Source organism: Lepidochelys kempii, chromosome 15 (genome assembly GCF_965140285.1).
Source record: "Lepidochelys kempii isolate rLepKem1 chromosome 15, rLepKem1.hap1, whole genome shotgun sequence".
Classification (NCBI taxonomy): domain Eukaryota; kingdom Metazoa; phylum Chordata; order Testudines; family Cheloniidae; genus Lepidochelys; species Lepidochelys kempii.
The window spans coordinates 9,682,480-9,699,009 of NC_136394.1; the positions used below are offsets into that span (position 1 = coordinate 9,682,480).

Here is a 16,530-nt window from a genome sequence, read left to right on the forward strand (position 1 = left end):
AATGCATTTTAAAATTGTTTACCGAAAGACGACACTTTGCTGCTGCTTATACTGTGTGGAAATTCTTTAATTTCCATGCAGCATCTGCTTTGTGTGCTAAGGGTTCCCTTCGTCTCCTATTTGAGTTAGCTTGGTGAATGGTCTAGCTGTAGCATACAGGGAGTGACTCTGTTACAGCTAAGAAGTTTAGAAAGGATATTGACTTAGCTAGAGGGAAGAGAGGGGAAACTCCTTTTCTAGCTGATCTGGTAAAAGGACCCATGCATATTAGTGTTACCATTAACTGGAAGATTTCATTAATTGTTTTCCCGCTATAATGTAAATTAATTATAATTAAAGAGCTGAATGGATCCCACTCAATAGTAGTAACTTTCTCATGCTTTTAGATTAATATAATCCGTGCCTCAGTGTCCTTTTTAGCTTTTAGTGTTAATACTTGCTAAATTCAGCTTTCAGTCATGGAGATTTCCTTTTGCCATCAACTCGTCAGTGAATGGTACTTTGTATTTTTAGCTTTTATCACAATATTCGTTTCCTTCATGTGCAGCATGGTGACACTCACTGATTTGAGATGAGGGGAGGTTTGATCCCTATTTTGAACATGCGTAACTGCTCTAAGAGTTCGCATCCTGAGGTAGTCTGGCTTTCAGAGATGGACAGGCAAGCTCTAAGCTGAATATAGCTGTAGGCATATTTAAAGACATGCCTAAATTCTCAGTATATTGAAAGAGCTCTGTATCTGAAAAACGGTTAATAGCTTAAGAACATGTACAAAAAACTTAGCCTGATCCCTTAAACTGTTGAGCTCCTCTCTCTGAAGCCAACTTTCACATTTTTTAGATTGTCTTGCCGTCCATGTGCTCTCGTGATTGTATTAGACACCCAAGTTATGCAGTGTGAAACCATATGCCCTTTGGACATTTGAAGGCAGGCAGCATGGACTGTATGGACTGTCTGCCCTTTAGAAGATGGGTTTACATGTCACTTGATACATTTCTCCATTGTTGCACAAACTTTTCACTTTTAGGTTCATTAGCCTAAGTAGACCAAGGAAGTTTTTTTCTTTCTGTGATGTGGTTGAGCACCAGGTTCCAATAGGAGTGTCTTTGTAACAGCAATGGTAACTGGATCTGCATGAACATCTGTGCAGTTCATCTGCCTACATATAATTGGTCAACGTTTGCATGTGGTGAAAACTTCAAGTGAGCGGTTTGGTACCATACCATGCTCCTGTCCCATCCCAGAGTTTGTTACGTAGTATTTGAAATCTTAAGTACTACTGCTAGGCACTTTGGTGTCCCTAGCTTCTGTTATGGTGTCCCTAGCCTCTGTTTGCCAGAAGCTGGGGTTGGGTGACAAGGCATGGATCACTTGATGATAACCTGTCTGTTCATTCCCTTTGGGGCACCTGCCATTGGTCACTGTCAGAAGACAGGATACTGGGCTTGATGGACCTTGGTCTGACCCAGTATGGCTGTTCTTATGTTCTTGGCTGAGCTTTTCTGGATGACTAGGGGATTTTGCACCACAGTTCTCATGAATGTTAATGAAATGGTGGTTAAATCCTCTAGTTGGTTTTGAAAACCTTAGCCTCTATGTTGAAAACTGCTTAGTACTTAACAAAAGAATTAGACGTGTTGGATTAGAGTTTGAGAGATTTGTTAATGTTTTAACTTGATTTTTCCCAACCCTTTCCCTTTTATTTTGTGTATTTTGCTATCCAATAATAGGCTGACATACTCATTACTTTGATTTAAGAATAAAAGTGGGCTGTCATTTTACTTAGTTTTTATTGCACTTCTATTTCAGAGGCAATAGTATGGACTCTTTTCCCGTTTGAATATGTCTGTCCTTGGGCTGAAGTTTAGCATGTTAATTTCAGCTTTATATGCTTATGGGCTGTGTAATTAGATTCCGTTTTTAGAGACACTGTCTAGGTACATCAGAGAGCACTGAATGTGGAGTAGTCTGCTTTTTGTGTGGGCTGCACAGTGTATTTTGTGGTTGGTGAGAGATCTCACTCAGTACAAAATACTTGTGTAAATTTTTTTTTTTTTCATTTGGGTGGGTTGGGGATGAAAAGGAGCCTCACTTCCACCTTGGTATGCTGAGGGCTTTTCTGTTCTTTCTGCTTTGCTGACTTCAACCTTTGTTACTAATTTGGAATTGTAAGTACCATTTTCCAGTAAGAGAACTGGCTGAGTTTCCATTTAGAAACAGTCAACATCAGCCATTAATTGGCAAAACAAACCGCTCTTAAAATCCTTCAGCAATATAGCCTTTCTCAGGAGGGAAGTTTATTTCTCTATTACATTCTCCTTTGTTCTGACTTGGGGCATCTTTATAAAATGACTTCTGTGTGGGGTTGTCTGGATTCAACAGATCAACAAAGAATAGTCGTGGACTCAGCCAAATCTCAGCTCAAGTAGTTACTCAGCTACCAAAAATTCTCCTTGCCGTTTCAATTGGATATGGGTGTTTTTTCCAACTTTTTGTGCTAAAATGGTTCTGTTCCATTGCCGTGTGCTGTTAAACAGCTGCTATGACTCACTCAAGAGGTGGCTGCGTGGCTGTGGTAGATGAAGCAAACTTTGTATATAGTTTGTGATCCTCTGGGATTAAATGTGTTCTGTGAATTTAAGACCAATTCAGTAGAAATTTGGCTCAATCAGTAGAGTTGCGGCACTAAAAAGCTACATTATAGCAACCTCTCATATACTGCGTCTCTTTACATCTCCAATATACCTTAGTGGTAAAAATTGTTATTGGCAAAGTGACTTGTCTGTATTTGAGGCTGATGGCTTGCAAACTTGTGTTTTTAAAAAAAATCTACCAGGCTTTATTGTTAGTGCAAAAATATTTATAAACCAAACCCTTTATACATTCCAGTTAAATCTGGACAAACAGATGTTTGATATTAATATCTCCAGAACGTATATATGTGCTGAGACTTTAAAGTAGCATCTTTCTGTAATTAGCTGTAAAACCCTGAAAATATGGTTGTATCACGTGGAGGTGGCATAGCTGTATCCTGACATCCATAATGCTGTATTTAACTCAGTAATCAAGAATTTTGGTTTTTTTTTAATTCCAGTTTCAGCGTTTGCCAGTGCTGGTAACTAATGTTGAAAAATATAGTTCTCTATGTGAAGAAAGAAAGATGATTCTTCCTGCTGCCTTTCTCATCTCCCTATCATTCTTCAAAATCTTCTGTGGTCTTATCAGCTGTCCAACTTCATTATTCTGCAGATTCCATGGAAGTGAAACCTATCATGACAAGGAAATTGAGAAGGAGGCCAAATGACCCTGTTCCGATCCCGGATAAGAGACGAAAACCTGCCCCTGATATCCTTTTTACACAATCAGTCATGTGCTATTTTATGAGTCTAGATTATTGCACATAGGGTACAGTATGTCAATAGTGCAGCACCCAGGAAAGAAAATTATAAACAAGGTATAAGGACCTGACTTAATCTGTCAGTCTAAGACATTTGGCAACGTAATCTGTCATGTCTAACCAGTGTTGGAGTAAGTAAACTCGGTATTTTGAGGTCACTTAACAGAAGACTATAATGAAAACCAGTTCTTAGGCCCAGTTTTTGAGCGTGGTGGCTTGACTACTTCGGGTTTTGTCAATAAAGATTGGGTTGTGAATTTCTGAAGTGGATTTGTTTTCAAAAGTAACCATCTCATGCCCTTAGAGTATGTCTACACTTGGGGTGATGTTCCCATCTCACACGGACATACTTGCTGCCTGTCCTATTGTGGCTATGCTGCTATGTTTAGTGCCCTAGCTCTCATGTATGGGAGCTGGGACTCTCACCCCCAGCTCATAGTGTAGACATAGCCTTAAAGTAAGTAATCCCATAGACAGGACATGGTTTAAGATGGGAGGAAGGGCTTTAACTCAAATAACTGACAAAATAGTTGAGAGGAAATTCAACTGTTCTTCCCCTTCATTTGATGTCTGAGAACTGCCATTCCACATCTCTAGTCATCTAAGGAGATGTGTAGCGAAAACAAGGAATGCAAGACTTGCTACTGTAACTAAAATTGGAGAAAATCTTTCATGCCTTCGTACAGCACAAACGAGGGGAAAATACACAATCTTTATTCCCTTCAGAAGTCAGCTTTAATAGTCGGGTACCATCGCCTGTTTAAGTGTTTGCATGGTTCCCCTGCAGGTATGACTACTTTTTTGAACCTTATATTTAACTGGAAAGTAAGCCAGGCACATCTATTTTTCAGAAGACCAATAGAAAGAACCCCAAGCTTATTATTTAAATGGATTTTTTTTAACCCATATCATGACTTTTGGGAGTGACTCATGATTTCTGCATGCTCGTTCTAATTGAATATAACTGCAGGGGTCTCCTGCTTTGTTTGAACTACTCCTGCTAGATGTGTGTGTTTTATTTTATTTTTATTTATTTTTTTAAAGAAGAGTAGATAGCATCCCTTATTTGCCATCATTCAGGGAAATCTGTCACAGACTTAATATTTTTCCCTGCTGCTGTGGAAATCACACTCTCATCTATAAAACTGTGGCTGCCAGCTTGGTTCCATATCTTGTCTAAGTTAAGCACTGCCTGCCTTCCTCACTGGGGAAGGGTTAATGCTAGCTGTACGCAGAAAGGTCAAAGTTTGTTTTTTGACTGGGTCCTGGATGCTACTGCACTAAAGCAGGGATGCAGCAAGTAGCCCATCAAAATGAGCATCCTGGAAGTGATGCCTCCTGTTTTGTTTTGTTTTTTTCCCTTTTTGAATGGACAAGTCAATTTAAAAATTGACACTTCTGTCCAAGTGTTCTTACTTCTCAGTGTTAGAAGTAATGTGTAAATCACAGCTGGAAAAGCTAGGGAAATTTTTCCTGTTTCTTCACTTATTTTTGGTTACACAGACTGTGTATTTAGGTATTTTATAGATTCAGTTTTGTTTCTCATATACAGTTAGGTTCCCCTATTTTGTAATACCTCCATGCAGAGGGGAGCAATACACTAGAAAAGAAAGAGGAAGATGTCATTGTAAAACCAGAAAAACTGGCACTGGAAACTTGGAGTGCGTGTAATGCTCTGAAATGCTTCTAATTGTATTTAATAATTGACTAGATTTCAGGTTGACGGTACTCCTTTTTATCTTCCTATCAGTTTTATTTTGTTTTGCCCCAAGATGCACTGGAGGTTCATATTTTCTATGCCTCTGCTCACACCCAGTGGACAAGCAGAACACTGAACTCAGCTCTTCATGAAATGTGAGGTGACAATGGGATCTTCTTGCAGCTCAAGTATTAGCTGGTATTCTTCTCTTACAGTGCAGGTCAGAAAAGATTGTTAAAATGTTACCGGTTGATGCCTTCACAGAGTAAATGTCAAGTGTTGGGTGTTTTTAAGCATTTTTTATTGATGAATTTGGTTAAAATGGTATGTTCTAGAACGTATGCAGTGTTGTAGCCCTGTCAGTCCCAGGATATTAGAGAGACAAAGTGAGTAAGTAATATTTTTTACTGGACCAACTTCTGTTGGTGTGAGAGAGGCAAACTTTTGAGCTTACACAGAGCTCTTCTTCACGTCTGGGAACTGTCTCAGGGTGCAAGTTTCTGAGACTTGAAGAAGAGCCCTGTGTAAGCTCGAAAGTCTGGGAAACTTACACCCTGAGACAGTTCCCAGACATGAAGAAGAGCTCTGTGTCAGCTCGGAAGCTTGTTTCTCTTGCCAACAGAAGTTGGTCCACTAAAATGTTACCTCACCCACCTTTTGTGTCTAATGTGCTAGAATAATTTTTGCAACAGAACTGTCAGTTGGCTACAGACTACATGAAGCCTTGAAGATGGCTGTGTAATAAATAGGTTTGTTTCTTTGATAGGACTCTTTGAGTATTAAGTTTTAGATGACTTTCTTCTAAAGTTCTGAGTTTGTGTTCTGGTCAAGTGAGAGGGAGGCCACTGGGGTGTTTGGTTTCTACCTTTGCTTGCCAAAAGTGTCTTGGTTACATGTACCTTAATTCTGAATACCTCAGTTAAATTATCTGCTGACAGATGAACAGATAATGGAGGATTTGAGGACACTGAATAAGGTAGGTAATAGCCGCCTTCTTTTCAATGCTGAGAATTAAGTTTCTCTAGATCAAGCTATCTCCATATCTGGCTAATGAGTTGCTCCTTTTCATAATGCTGGGAAATTGTCACTTATGTAGCTATCCCATCCAAAGTAAGCTTTCTAGTCTGTACTCCACTGCTTAACATACCCAGGCTTATCAAGATGGTGGTTCCTTTCCCCCCACATCCCATTCCAACAGGTTAGAATTAACCTTAATGCATCCGATGAAGTGAGCTGTAGCTCACAAAAGCTTATGCTCAAATAAATTGGTTAGTCTGTAAGGTGCCACAAGTACTCCTTTTCTTTTTGCGAATACAGACTAACACGGCTGTTACTCTGAAACCTGACCTTAATGAAATGGTATATATTTGATGTACTATTTGGACAAAACACAGTATATCTGATCCTAATAAAGTAGGAGGAATCGGAAGCGTTTTTCCTCCATCTGGATTTATAGACACTGACACAAACTCCTGTCAGATCTCAGATCTTAAAACAGAAGTCACATGTTTCCCTCTTTCTCTGTAATGCATCTCAGCTGTTTCATGTCATAGGATGCTCGCTGGGTGAGGTGGGAAGGTGTACCTCTGTATATAAAAGGTTTGTCTCTTCCAGACCTGTTATCTGTTTTGCCAGATCTCCATCAGGGTCCCCATATGGGCTTGTTAAAGCTATGCAAGATGATGGAGTGAGTTTTCAGTGCTCTCATCAATGAGGCCTATTTTAGAACAGTTTACTCCAAGCCTGAACAGAACACCCTGAAGATGAGGGGAGGGTGTGAAATGGAGTTTGGTTTTTGGTTTGTTTGTTTTGGTGAATTACTGGAAGTGAGAGGAGAACTTCATTTTCCAGATTTTGTCTCATGATGCTGATGTTCTGTGTCGAGCTTCTTTACTGTTCGTGATTTAATGTTCTGGATTCTAGTTATAACTAATAACATTACTTACAATTTTACATTCCAGTTCTTTTTGAATCTTGCTTTTCATTTGTCACAATTCCTTTTTCAGACTAATGCTTTTATGATACCACAAGTTGCATGTCAAATGTCTAAAATTGCTTTGTTCCTCTCTTTTCTGGTAGCTTAAATCACCCAAGAGACCAGGTAAGTGCATGATGATATTAATATTGGGGTACAAATCATGTTCTCTCAAGCATACATGAATCTTGTTGGAGACTTGTAGCAGTCTTTAAATTGGAACTTCTTTTAATCTCTGTGGTTAGCCATCCAATGAGAATTACTGGCAGTTCTGCTGCTTCCAAACTGCCACCTTACTTTTTTATAAAACGAGCATTATGAATAGTAAAATATGATTGTGCAGGTGTCTGCCTGTTTAAATGTAGGATTCAGGAATCGACCAAAATGCTTTTGTAAGAGGTTTCATCTTCACTACATAGTGTATTGAGATGGCTCACCGAATTTTCTCGGGTGGGTGGGGCCACTTGACTTTCAGACGTGTGCTACACAATTCACCAGTGGGGTCTGGATATTTCTCTTGTGTTTATAGGTGGCTTTATTTCTGTGTTTTGGGTTTAGTTATATAACAAGAGTCAGAAGCTAATACAAGGGTCATTCTGTCTGCTACTTTTAACACTTTTCAAGCTCTTTGAGAGAAGCCTGGCAACAGCACTTTTACGTGAAAAGAGACAAGCACAGAGGTGAAATGACTAGCCCAAACAGAAGGCATTTATGTCAAAGCGGAAGTAAATTAGAGTTCCTCTGTTCATACCACACAGTGTCAGTGAAATTGCATTAACACCTCTGAAGCTAAGACTTATGCCTATAGTCAGTTTTCCTGTTGCATGTATATATGCTGATGTGCACATGCTAGTCTATATATACAATTTATTTCTTTTTCAGCTTCTCCTTCGTCTCCAGAACACCTGCCAGCCGCACCTGCAGAGTCTCCAGCACAGCGGTTTGAAGCTCGGATTGAAGATGGCAAACTCTACTATGATAAAAGATGGTAGGTTTAGATGGAATATGTGGCAGCTGCTGCTGTTAGTCTGAGCTCTGTAGCAACAAAAGAATGCAAAGAGAACTTGCTTTGGAAAAAGCATTTTAGAGGCAAAATGTGTTTCTGAGCAGGAGCTAGCCACTTATTACCTGTGCTGAGTGAATTAAAAGTGGCTATAGTTCTATACTGCAGGAGTGCTGACAGAAGTCTGAGTAATGGTTTGCTTCCCGCTCTGACTTTAGTGGAAGGTATTTATGGCTATGTAAGCTGCTGTCCTTGGGGCCCTGTTTTGTGCTACAACACTGAGGAAGTATTTTTATTAAAACTAACATTAAAAAAAGTAGTCACCATTAAATGCAGGCTACAATTTCAAATCCATTAAACTATTACCCAAATGTACTGGTGCTGATGCAGCAGCTCTTCACGACATCGGCAGTTCTTAATTCAGCTTTATGGTACATTAGAATGTTACGCCACAAGGTGGCAGAATGTAGTAAAATATTATGAACCTGCAGAGTAGAATGAAAAATGTTTCTAATAACTAAAACCAAATAACCTTTAAAGATCAAACCCCCACCCAAGAACCAACTTCAGAAATGATGATCAGATTTATCTCTGTAATTTTTATGGGTATATAGCTACTGAAGCCTCACGATACATCAGGGAAGATGTTCATTTTGTACAAAACTTATTTCACTGGGTCTTCCCTTTTAAGCTTAATCCTATGAAATATGCAAGAGTGAGCAATCAAGGACGCAATCCAGTCCTTTAAAAATAGCAAGCAATTTATATGACTCTTCTAATATATGTATTACTTTGACTGTTGAGCCGTGTGTTGTAGATTAGTTTGGTGTAATGATAGCTCAGAAAACCAAGGGAAGTTGCTGTAACCTTCTCACTGAATGGGTGCCATGTGAAATGAGTTCTGCTCAAGATGAGCACCTAGAAGGTAGGTCATTTTCTCATCAGATTTACTGCCTGTTCTTTTTTTTAGCTATTAAGCAGAAGGCTTTAACTAAAAGTTCATAACCTAGCACAGCAGCAATTTTGCTGAGTTTGTTAAAGCAATTTTCCTGTTACCAATCCTCTGGTAGTGAAATTTCACTAAAGGTTTGGTATGTATGGTGGCAGTTAGCAATAGAAAGGAGCTTGAACTTGTGTGTGGCTGAAACTAGGTTTCAACAGACTGAGTCTTTTCACAAGTGTATTACGTTCTTTTTTTTTCTCTTTGTTTAAAACTACTATCCTTCCCTGTTTTTTCTGAAACCAGGATAAACTATAGGTATTAAACTCCACTCCCTAAAATTTCAAGCACACGGACACATCTGTAAAAGGTGTATGTCCTCCCTCTTAGAAACAGAGGCTGCTCTTGCATCTCTTAGTCAAGCAAAATTCCCACCAAATTCAAACTAAGGAATACACAGTTGGACCCCAGATGAGCTTCACAAAAGCATGAAAGGACTCTAAAATCATGTGTGGTTAGGACATATGGCATTGTAGCATAGGACATATGGCATTGTAGCATAAATATTTTTCTCACCACATTCCATTGTCATGGGGTTTCATTGTCAAGGATTGTAGTCATTGCCTTTTCCTGAGTTTTGTACTACTTTGTTTTACATTTTGCTAGAATAATTCTGCTCACATTTTGATTGATAGTAATAATGCCTCTGCAAAGTAGCTGATATTTTAAAATAACAAAGTAGCTTATGGTGGTGGGAGGGTAATTTTTTTTTTTTTTTTTTGAAACGCATATTAAACTGAAGCTGCTCGTGTGCACCAAAAATAATGAACTCTGACAGCTCAGGAATGACTACATTTTATTCCTTCTGACTGGAGACATAAAGGACAGTCCTCTCAAAATAGTTTAATGTTTAAGGCTAGAAATGGACTCCTTGAGGTTTTTGTAGCTACATTTGGCAAACATATTTCACAAAATGGAGACTTAATAATAGGAATCCCAGCTGGATGTGGAATTAGTCTTTTTTTCCCCTCGGCCATTTTGCCCCAATGCCTAAAACACTTGCTTGCAGCAAAAACACTTTTTTTTTTTTCTGTAATTTTAACTTTAGATGTGCATAGTATAATAAGTGAGAGAATTTCATAGCAGGGAATGGGAGAGGCTTCCATTATTGGCCACCAGTCTGAAGTCCAGTGTGCATCTCTGAGGCATTGGTTTGTATTCCATTTGTCCCTCAGACAGGAGTCCCTTTGTCTTATTGAAAAACTTACTCACGAGAACAAGCTGAGACACTTCAGAATTTGAGTTAAATATTTCCTAGCAGAAGATGAAGTTTCAGCCAGCCTCAATGTGTGCTAGCTTTTATGGCAGTTTATTTTTCCTAATAGAAAGGAAGAGTTCGCCCATTAGAACTATTTTCCTTCTCCCCTAGAAGCCAGCTTAAAAAATTCCCAGGTAAATTTTGTCCTAGTCCACCTTTCCCCTTCTATTTTTATCCCTTGTTCTCAACGGCTGTCTGACCACTTTGAGCGACATAGTCCTCTTCATCAACAAACAGGCAGCAGTAGTGCCTGGTTCCCCTTGCCACCCTACTAGTCTCCATTAGGTCTGCTGTCTACCTAGTTTAAGGTTTTCTATAGTACCCATAGTTATGGGTCTTTGCCAGTGAGTGACCGCCTCTATTGATTAAAAGGTAGGTCATTCTCCAGACCCACTTCTTATCTTGGCAATAAGGGTGCCAATTGCAATGGTGTTTTTTGTGATGTGGAAGTGTGTACGTTAATTATACTAAGACACCAACTCACTTCATATAGACAATGAAGAGCTGTCAGATTGTAACTTCTGGTTACTACCAACCTAATAGTGAGGGTTATTCAGACCCTAGCACTGTGTTTTCAAGCAGGTGGTGGGGTCTGGGTTGTAATAACTTGAGTGCTTCCTGTTTACAAGATGACTGTGCTGAATAAATGGTTACTATTAAGTTACCAAGGAACCAGCTGAAGTCCCTCCCTGAAAATGGGGATAGAGGTCTGAGATGTTTAACATTTTAAAATTAATTAATTTCCCTGTCTTTGTTTTGTTAACCCAATGTCTTCTGTTTTTAGCTGTTAAATACGCTTTGGCATTTATTTTTCCCATCTGAAGGGCGTAAAGCTGAGACTAGAATCTTCTTTGCTGCAAACAACCTGAAAATGCTGAGTATGGGAGCCAATCAGAACAGATTATAGAAGATTGTTGGAGATTTTCATATTTTATAGTATGGCTATTGTGGAAATAACAGATTATGCAAATTATCGTACTCTAATGGCTATCAGCCAGTCAGAGTACAGAAAGTTGCATACTGAACAGTTGCTGGGGAAATAACTGCAATGATTCTGCAGCTCAGACACTGGATCTAAATGTCAGGCATGTCATAATAGGGGCAGAGGTGGAAATATAACAATGCTTCAGTAACTGTAGAGCATCTCTGTACTCCTGGCTAAAATTGTTCACTTAATTATACTGAAACAGATTATTTGCAGGTGATTCCTGCTTATGGGATAATAAAGAGACCTAGCATACTTTAACTACAGCATTAACAAGGAGAATCCTTAAGTGTGTGACATGCAGAAAGCTAACATTCAGGCTATGAAACCAAACACTCGAAAGCACTGCATTATCCTTTGGCATATGCCTTAGACAAAATAAGATAAGACCATATTTTATCTCGTGTTATTTAAACAAAGCAACTTGTACAAGCTGGATACAGCACATGTCATGTGGGATCCTATGGCTTCCTACTTATAATACAGACTTTGTCTGTAATTGACAACTTTAGTGGCATGAGAACTTAGGAAATGAGAAATCGAATATGAGACTTCAATAAATGTAATTTTCTTCCTGACTTTCTAAAACAGTCCCCTTTTTAACAAGAGTCTGCTTTTTTTTCTTGTCCGCTCAGTGCCTATAGGGCAAGTGAGTATTTGTGTTTTATGGTAGTGACTGGCAAACTGTGTGGGAAGAGGGAACTTACAAACTGCTATCTTTGTTAGGTTGTCCAAGTGATTTTTTTAAATCAATGCACTAACTAAAAAATCAAACTAAATCCATACCAACCTCAATCACATGTTTTACCATCCAGACATAACACCCAAACACTCATCACCTCTACAGTGTCATTTCTAACACATGATCACCCATTATGCACATATCTAGTTCTGCAAAATCACACTTCACAACTTTAATTCCAACCTTAGCAAGATTAAGCTGTTCTATTAAAACATAATTGAATGTCCCTAGTTTCTTTACTATCCACAGGAATCTGAGGTCGGTTTTGATTCTTGGGGAATTACATGTACTGAGATGTGTCTGTATCATGACAGGTGGAGGAGAAGCCATGTGAATTATGGTTGGCTTGGATTAATATTGATGTGTTGCCTGACTTGTTGTTAACTGCATTGATAGGTTGCTCAAATGCATTTCCTTAACTCCAAGTTAAAGCTTTTTGTGTAGCAATTTCCCTGTATCTTTTCTAGCATCAAGTTTAAATGTGATTAGAGTATCAGGTTTCCAGGATAGTAGCTCTGACTGACCTTATGACCCCTAATGTATGGGGGCTATCTTCCTGAATCCCTCTGCATGTTTTTTGGGGGGGAAGATGAAAGTTAAGGGAAGATCTTGAAATAAGGGGTATTATGAAATGGGGAAGGGAGAGGCTTTTACCCATGTTTAACTTGAAATTGTACTCCTTGCAGCACGGACAAAACTCCCTGTTTTGGTGTCTTCTACCCTCTTCCTCTCCCTCCCACCCCCGCTTCCATATCCATCCCTATCAACTGCAGACCCCCTTCTAAACCTCTGGACCTAGGCATCTTTTGCGTCCCTGGTTCTCCTGGCCCTGTTTGACCCCTTTCATATGGCTGTACATCCTAAGCCACTGCAGCCTTCTGCTTGCCCCTAGGTCTAATCTCTATTTGCCAGTTTGCTACACCCGTTTTATGCCTCCTGCTTTTTATTTCATGTGTAATGTTTTTCTCAAAAAACGTTAAGTGATGAGGGCAGGGGACTAAGCATGCAGTGAAGTGGGAGCATGGGACCGTGTGCAATCCTGAACATACAGGCAATGAATCTGCGGGCTTGACGTGCTACCAGTGGTCACTCAATTACAGACCTAAAAGTGGCAATTCTTCAACAAAAATACTTCAGAAGCAGACTCCAACGAGAGACTGCTGAATTGGAATTAATTTGCAAACTGGATACAATTAACTTAGGCTTGAATAGAGACTGGGAGTGGATGGGTCATTACACAAAGTAAACTATTTCCCCATGTTTATTTCCCCCCCTCCACCCCCCACTGTTCCTCAGACGTTCTTGTCAACTGCTGGAAATGGCCCACCTTGATTATCACTACAAAAGGCCCCCCCCCCCCCTCCTGCTAGTAATAGCTCACCTGAAGTGGAAAGAGAAAAGGAGTACTTGTGGCACCTTAGAGACTAACCAATTTATTTGAGCATAAGCTTTCGTGAGCTACAGCTCACTTCATCGGATGCATCGTGAGCTGTAGCTCACGAAAGCTTAAGCTCAAATAAATTGGTTAGTCTCTAAGGTGCCACAAGTCCTCCTTTTCTTTTTGTGTATACAGACTAACATGGCTGCTACTCTGAAACCAGTCAGCAATTAATCCATCTGTAGGACCAATGAGGTGGTTTAGCACATAGATTCACTGGCAAGTCTCAGGAGCTCCAATGATGTTGCAAGTCACCCTTGTTGCTTAGTCAAGGTAGCAGGGGGCAAGAAGAGGGAGAGATTTGCAGTGTCACAGCAATTCCTAATGTTTGCCAGAATGGAGTTGCACCGAGTCTCCCTCTGATCAACCTCGGGTGTGGGTGCGGCGGGGTGAAGGGATTTGAGTTCTGGGCTGGGTACTACACTTGTAGCACAGAGGACTAACGGGGGCTGAGATCCTGACAGAAGGCCAGAGAAATGAGCTGGGTCTTGATTACAAGACTGGCAGTGAAACACTGATGCTTCAGCACTTCCCTACCTGCGTAAGGTACAAGTTGCGTTAGTGAAAAAGCACGGTCTTTTTGGTTTCATTGGGTGTAAATGCAAGCAGTTGTGACGCAGTGTTAATAACGTTAGTTTTTTTTAAATGGCACATCTGATACATTTCCTAGAATTCCCTACAGTCCAGCCATTGATTAGTCTGTATACTTCAGATCATTTTAGATGAGTTTGTTTTAATACTCTCTAGCTATTGAAAGATGGAAGCAAATCAGTTGCAGGGAAAAAAAGCACTCTGCCCTAAGAGTAAATATTTGTCAACTTTTGGTGTTACACATTTTTATGTAAGTAAGAAATCCTATTAAAACCTTAAATATACAATTACTGACAACTCCCTATAATTAGAGTGGGGTTGGGGGAATCTGCAGTTTTCAGCTTATTGTGTTTGTAATGTTTGAGTGCAGGTGGTGGGGAGAGAAATGGGTTTAAATTCTTAGCTATGTAATGATGTGAATATGCTGAGAAAAGCGAGAATCCTTTGTTACTTTCCTCATGCATATAGAATCTGTGTGGTTCATAAATCAAGCTACTCATGACTTTCTAAATCTTCAGAAGAGTAGATGGGATCTCCTGGGCAGCTAACAGATTAATGCTTTGCTTTTTGCAGGTACCACAAGAGCCAGGCTATTTACCTGGAGTCAAAAGAGAATACTAAGATCAGCTGTGTGATCAGCTCTGTAGGAGCCAATGAGGTAATGGGTTTCTTTAAGTTTTGGTCAGAATGAGAGAATGACAAGGGTCAGTGCAGGCAAGCAAGCAAACTTGTGTCTGTCAGTTGGGCTTAACTCATAATCACAATACAAATAACTTGGCAGAGTAGCAGCCTCTTCCTTTGAGGAAAGATGTGGTCATGTGGTATTTCAGAAGCTAAATCTGAGGTGCAGCTGAATTACTGTTTGATTCAAAATCTTCATAATTGTGCTGCCAGTGATGCTTGCTCTGCAGTGTTAGTGGGTTTTAATACTTGTAACTTTAATAGTGTGGATTGATCTCTTATTGACGCACACATCTTTAAACGAATTGATTTTCACATATCCCTCTTCTGTGTTGCTCACAGATGATTTTTGGTGCACAGTCAACCTGTTAAAATTGGATTATGATATACTCTAGTCCTCTGATTTCCTCCTGGCTACCTTCAGTGACCATTCCCTCAAGAAATAACTGCAGAATGAAAAGTTTATTGACTGAGGGTTTGAGGTGAGCCTCCTAGTGAGAAAAGAAGTTCAGTTCACCTTTGGCTCCAGAGCCAACTCTGTCTTAAGCTCCTAGGTGGAATGAATATTAATGGTCTTGGATCAGTCTTGATGGCCAAGAATCCACATTACAGAACCATTGCACATAATTGGTTGTTTCTGCTGAGGAGAGGCAAATGATTGACCTGGTGGGAGACTTAAATACCTTTCACATGTAGATATGGTGGTCTTGACCTGCCCAAGCTACTCAGTTGACAGGGCATCAGCAGGGATATTTGCATTGTATTTCCCTAGCTGTGGATTGAAAATAATTTCCATTACTTCTAGTCTCTAAATTTTCCAGGAACAAATATTTACTCTCATTTGACATAAAACACTAGGGACCCAGAAGAGGATGAATTAAAGGCTCGTCGCTAAGTTTAGGTGTAGGTAGGGTATTCCAACCTTACTGCTAACCTCGTTATATATGTTACAGGATCTCTAGGCTGCCCATTAAATTAAACCAAGATCCTAAGTCGTCTTTTAAAAGAAAACAGCAGGCACAATCTCCTGGAAGTTCACTTGCTGGGAAGCATTTATCTCAAACTTGGGGCTGCATCTGACAGTGACTGAAATTGGCATTTTGGAGCTTGCCTTGTACAGACATCTCATGGTATCAGCAAAATGTGGGTGGTGATTGAGACTAACCTGTTACCCTACCAATAAGAAAGCAGGCTAGTAACTTCTCAAAAGTTAGTCAGTTTTTGCAGCAACAGGATGAACGCTGATGGTAAACCAGACACTGGTTCCTCATACAGCAGCTGTCTGTACAGCAGCATGGTGACTGCCAGCTGGTGGGTAGTTGCCAATTTGAAATGACTACTGGCTTAAGATACAATTAAGGGCCAAAGTTGAGCAACTTCTTAAATGTTCTCCTGGTTTTATCAATGTAATTGGGTTTAAAATTACTGGCTGTTAGTAACTACACATACATGCCTGTTCATGTGTCCTACTCTTTGGCTGCTATAGATACAAAGTTTTTTATGTGCTTGAATAAGTTTGGCTTCAGGTTCCATGGAGCATAGTAAATTCCTTCCTCTGGCTCAGAAAAATGGTTGTCTTTAGCAGGTGTGAATAGATTGTTGATGATAATTAATGCCTTCCACAATCTAATGGGCTGAAAGGAGGGCAGTGTATGTTGGGGATAAAGTCAACAGTGTTCACAAGTCACTTAGGTACTAGAAAAAGGCAAGTCATTTGGCTAATGCTACTTGATTTGCTGATGAGGAGTTGGGATGAGGTTA

At 39.8% G+C, this 16,530-nt stretch overlaps 1 protein-coding gene across 5 annotated transcripts in view; it reads left to right on the forward strand.

Moving 5' to 3' along the window:
- The window catches only part of SUDS3 (SIN3A corepressor complex component SDS3), a 29,882-nt gene that overhangs the window by 10,803 nt on the left and 2,549 nt on the right, over positions 1-16,530 (forward strand). For 2 of the 5 annotated variants that reach the window (XM_073313667.1, XM_073313668.1), the window contains 5 exons: positions 3,250-3,345; positions 6,011-6,072; positions 7,176-7,197; positions 7,954-8,059; positions 14,662-14,746. In XM_073313667.1, coding sequence (XP_073169768.1) covers positions 3,250-3,345; positions 6,011-6,072; positions 7,176-7,197; positions 7,954-8,059; positions 14,662-14,746 — 371 coding nt within the window. The remainder of the gene's footprint in view (positions 1-3,249; positions 3,346-6,010; positions 6,073-7,175; positions 7,198-7,953; positions 8,060-14,661; positions 14,747-16,530) is intronic. The other 3 variants (XM_073313669.1, XM_073313670.1, XM_073313671.2) reach the window with 3 other exon arrangements.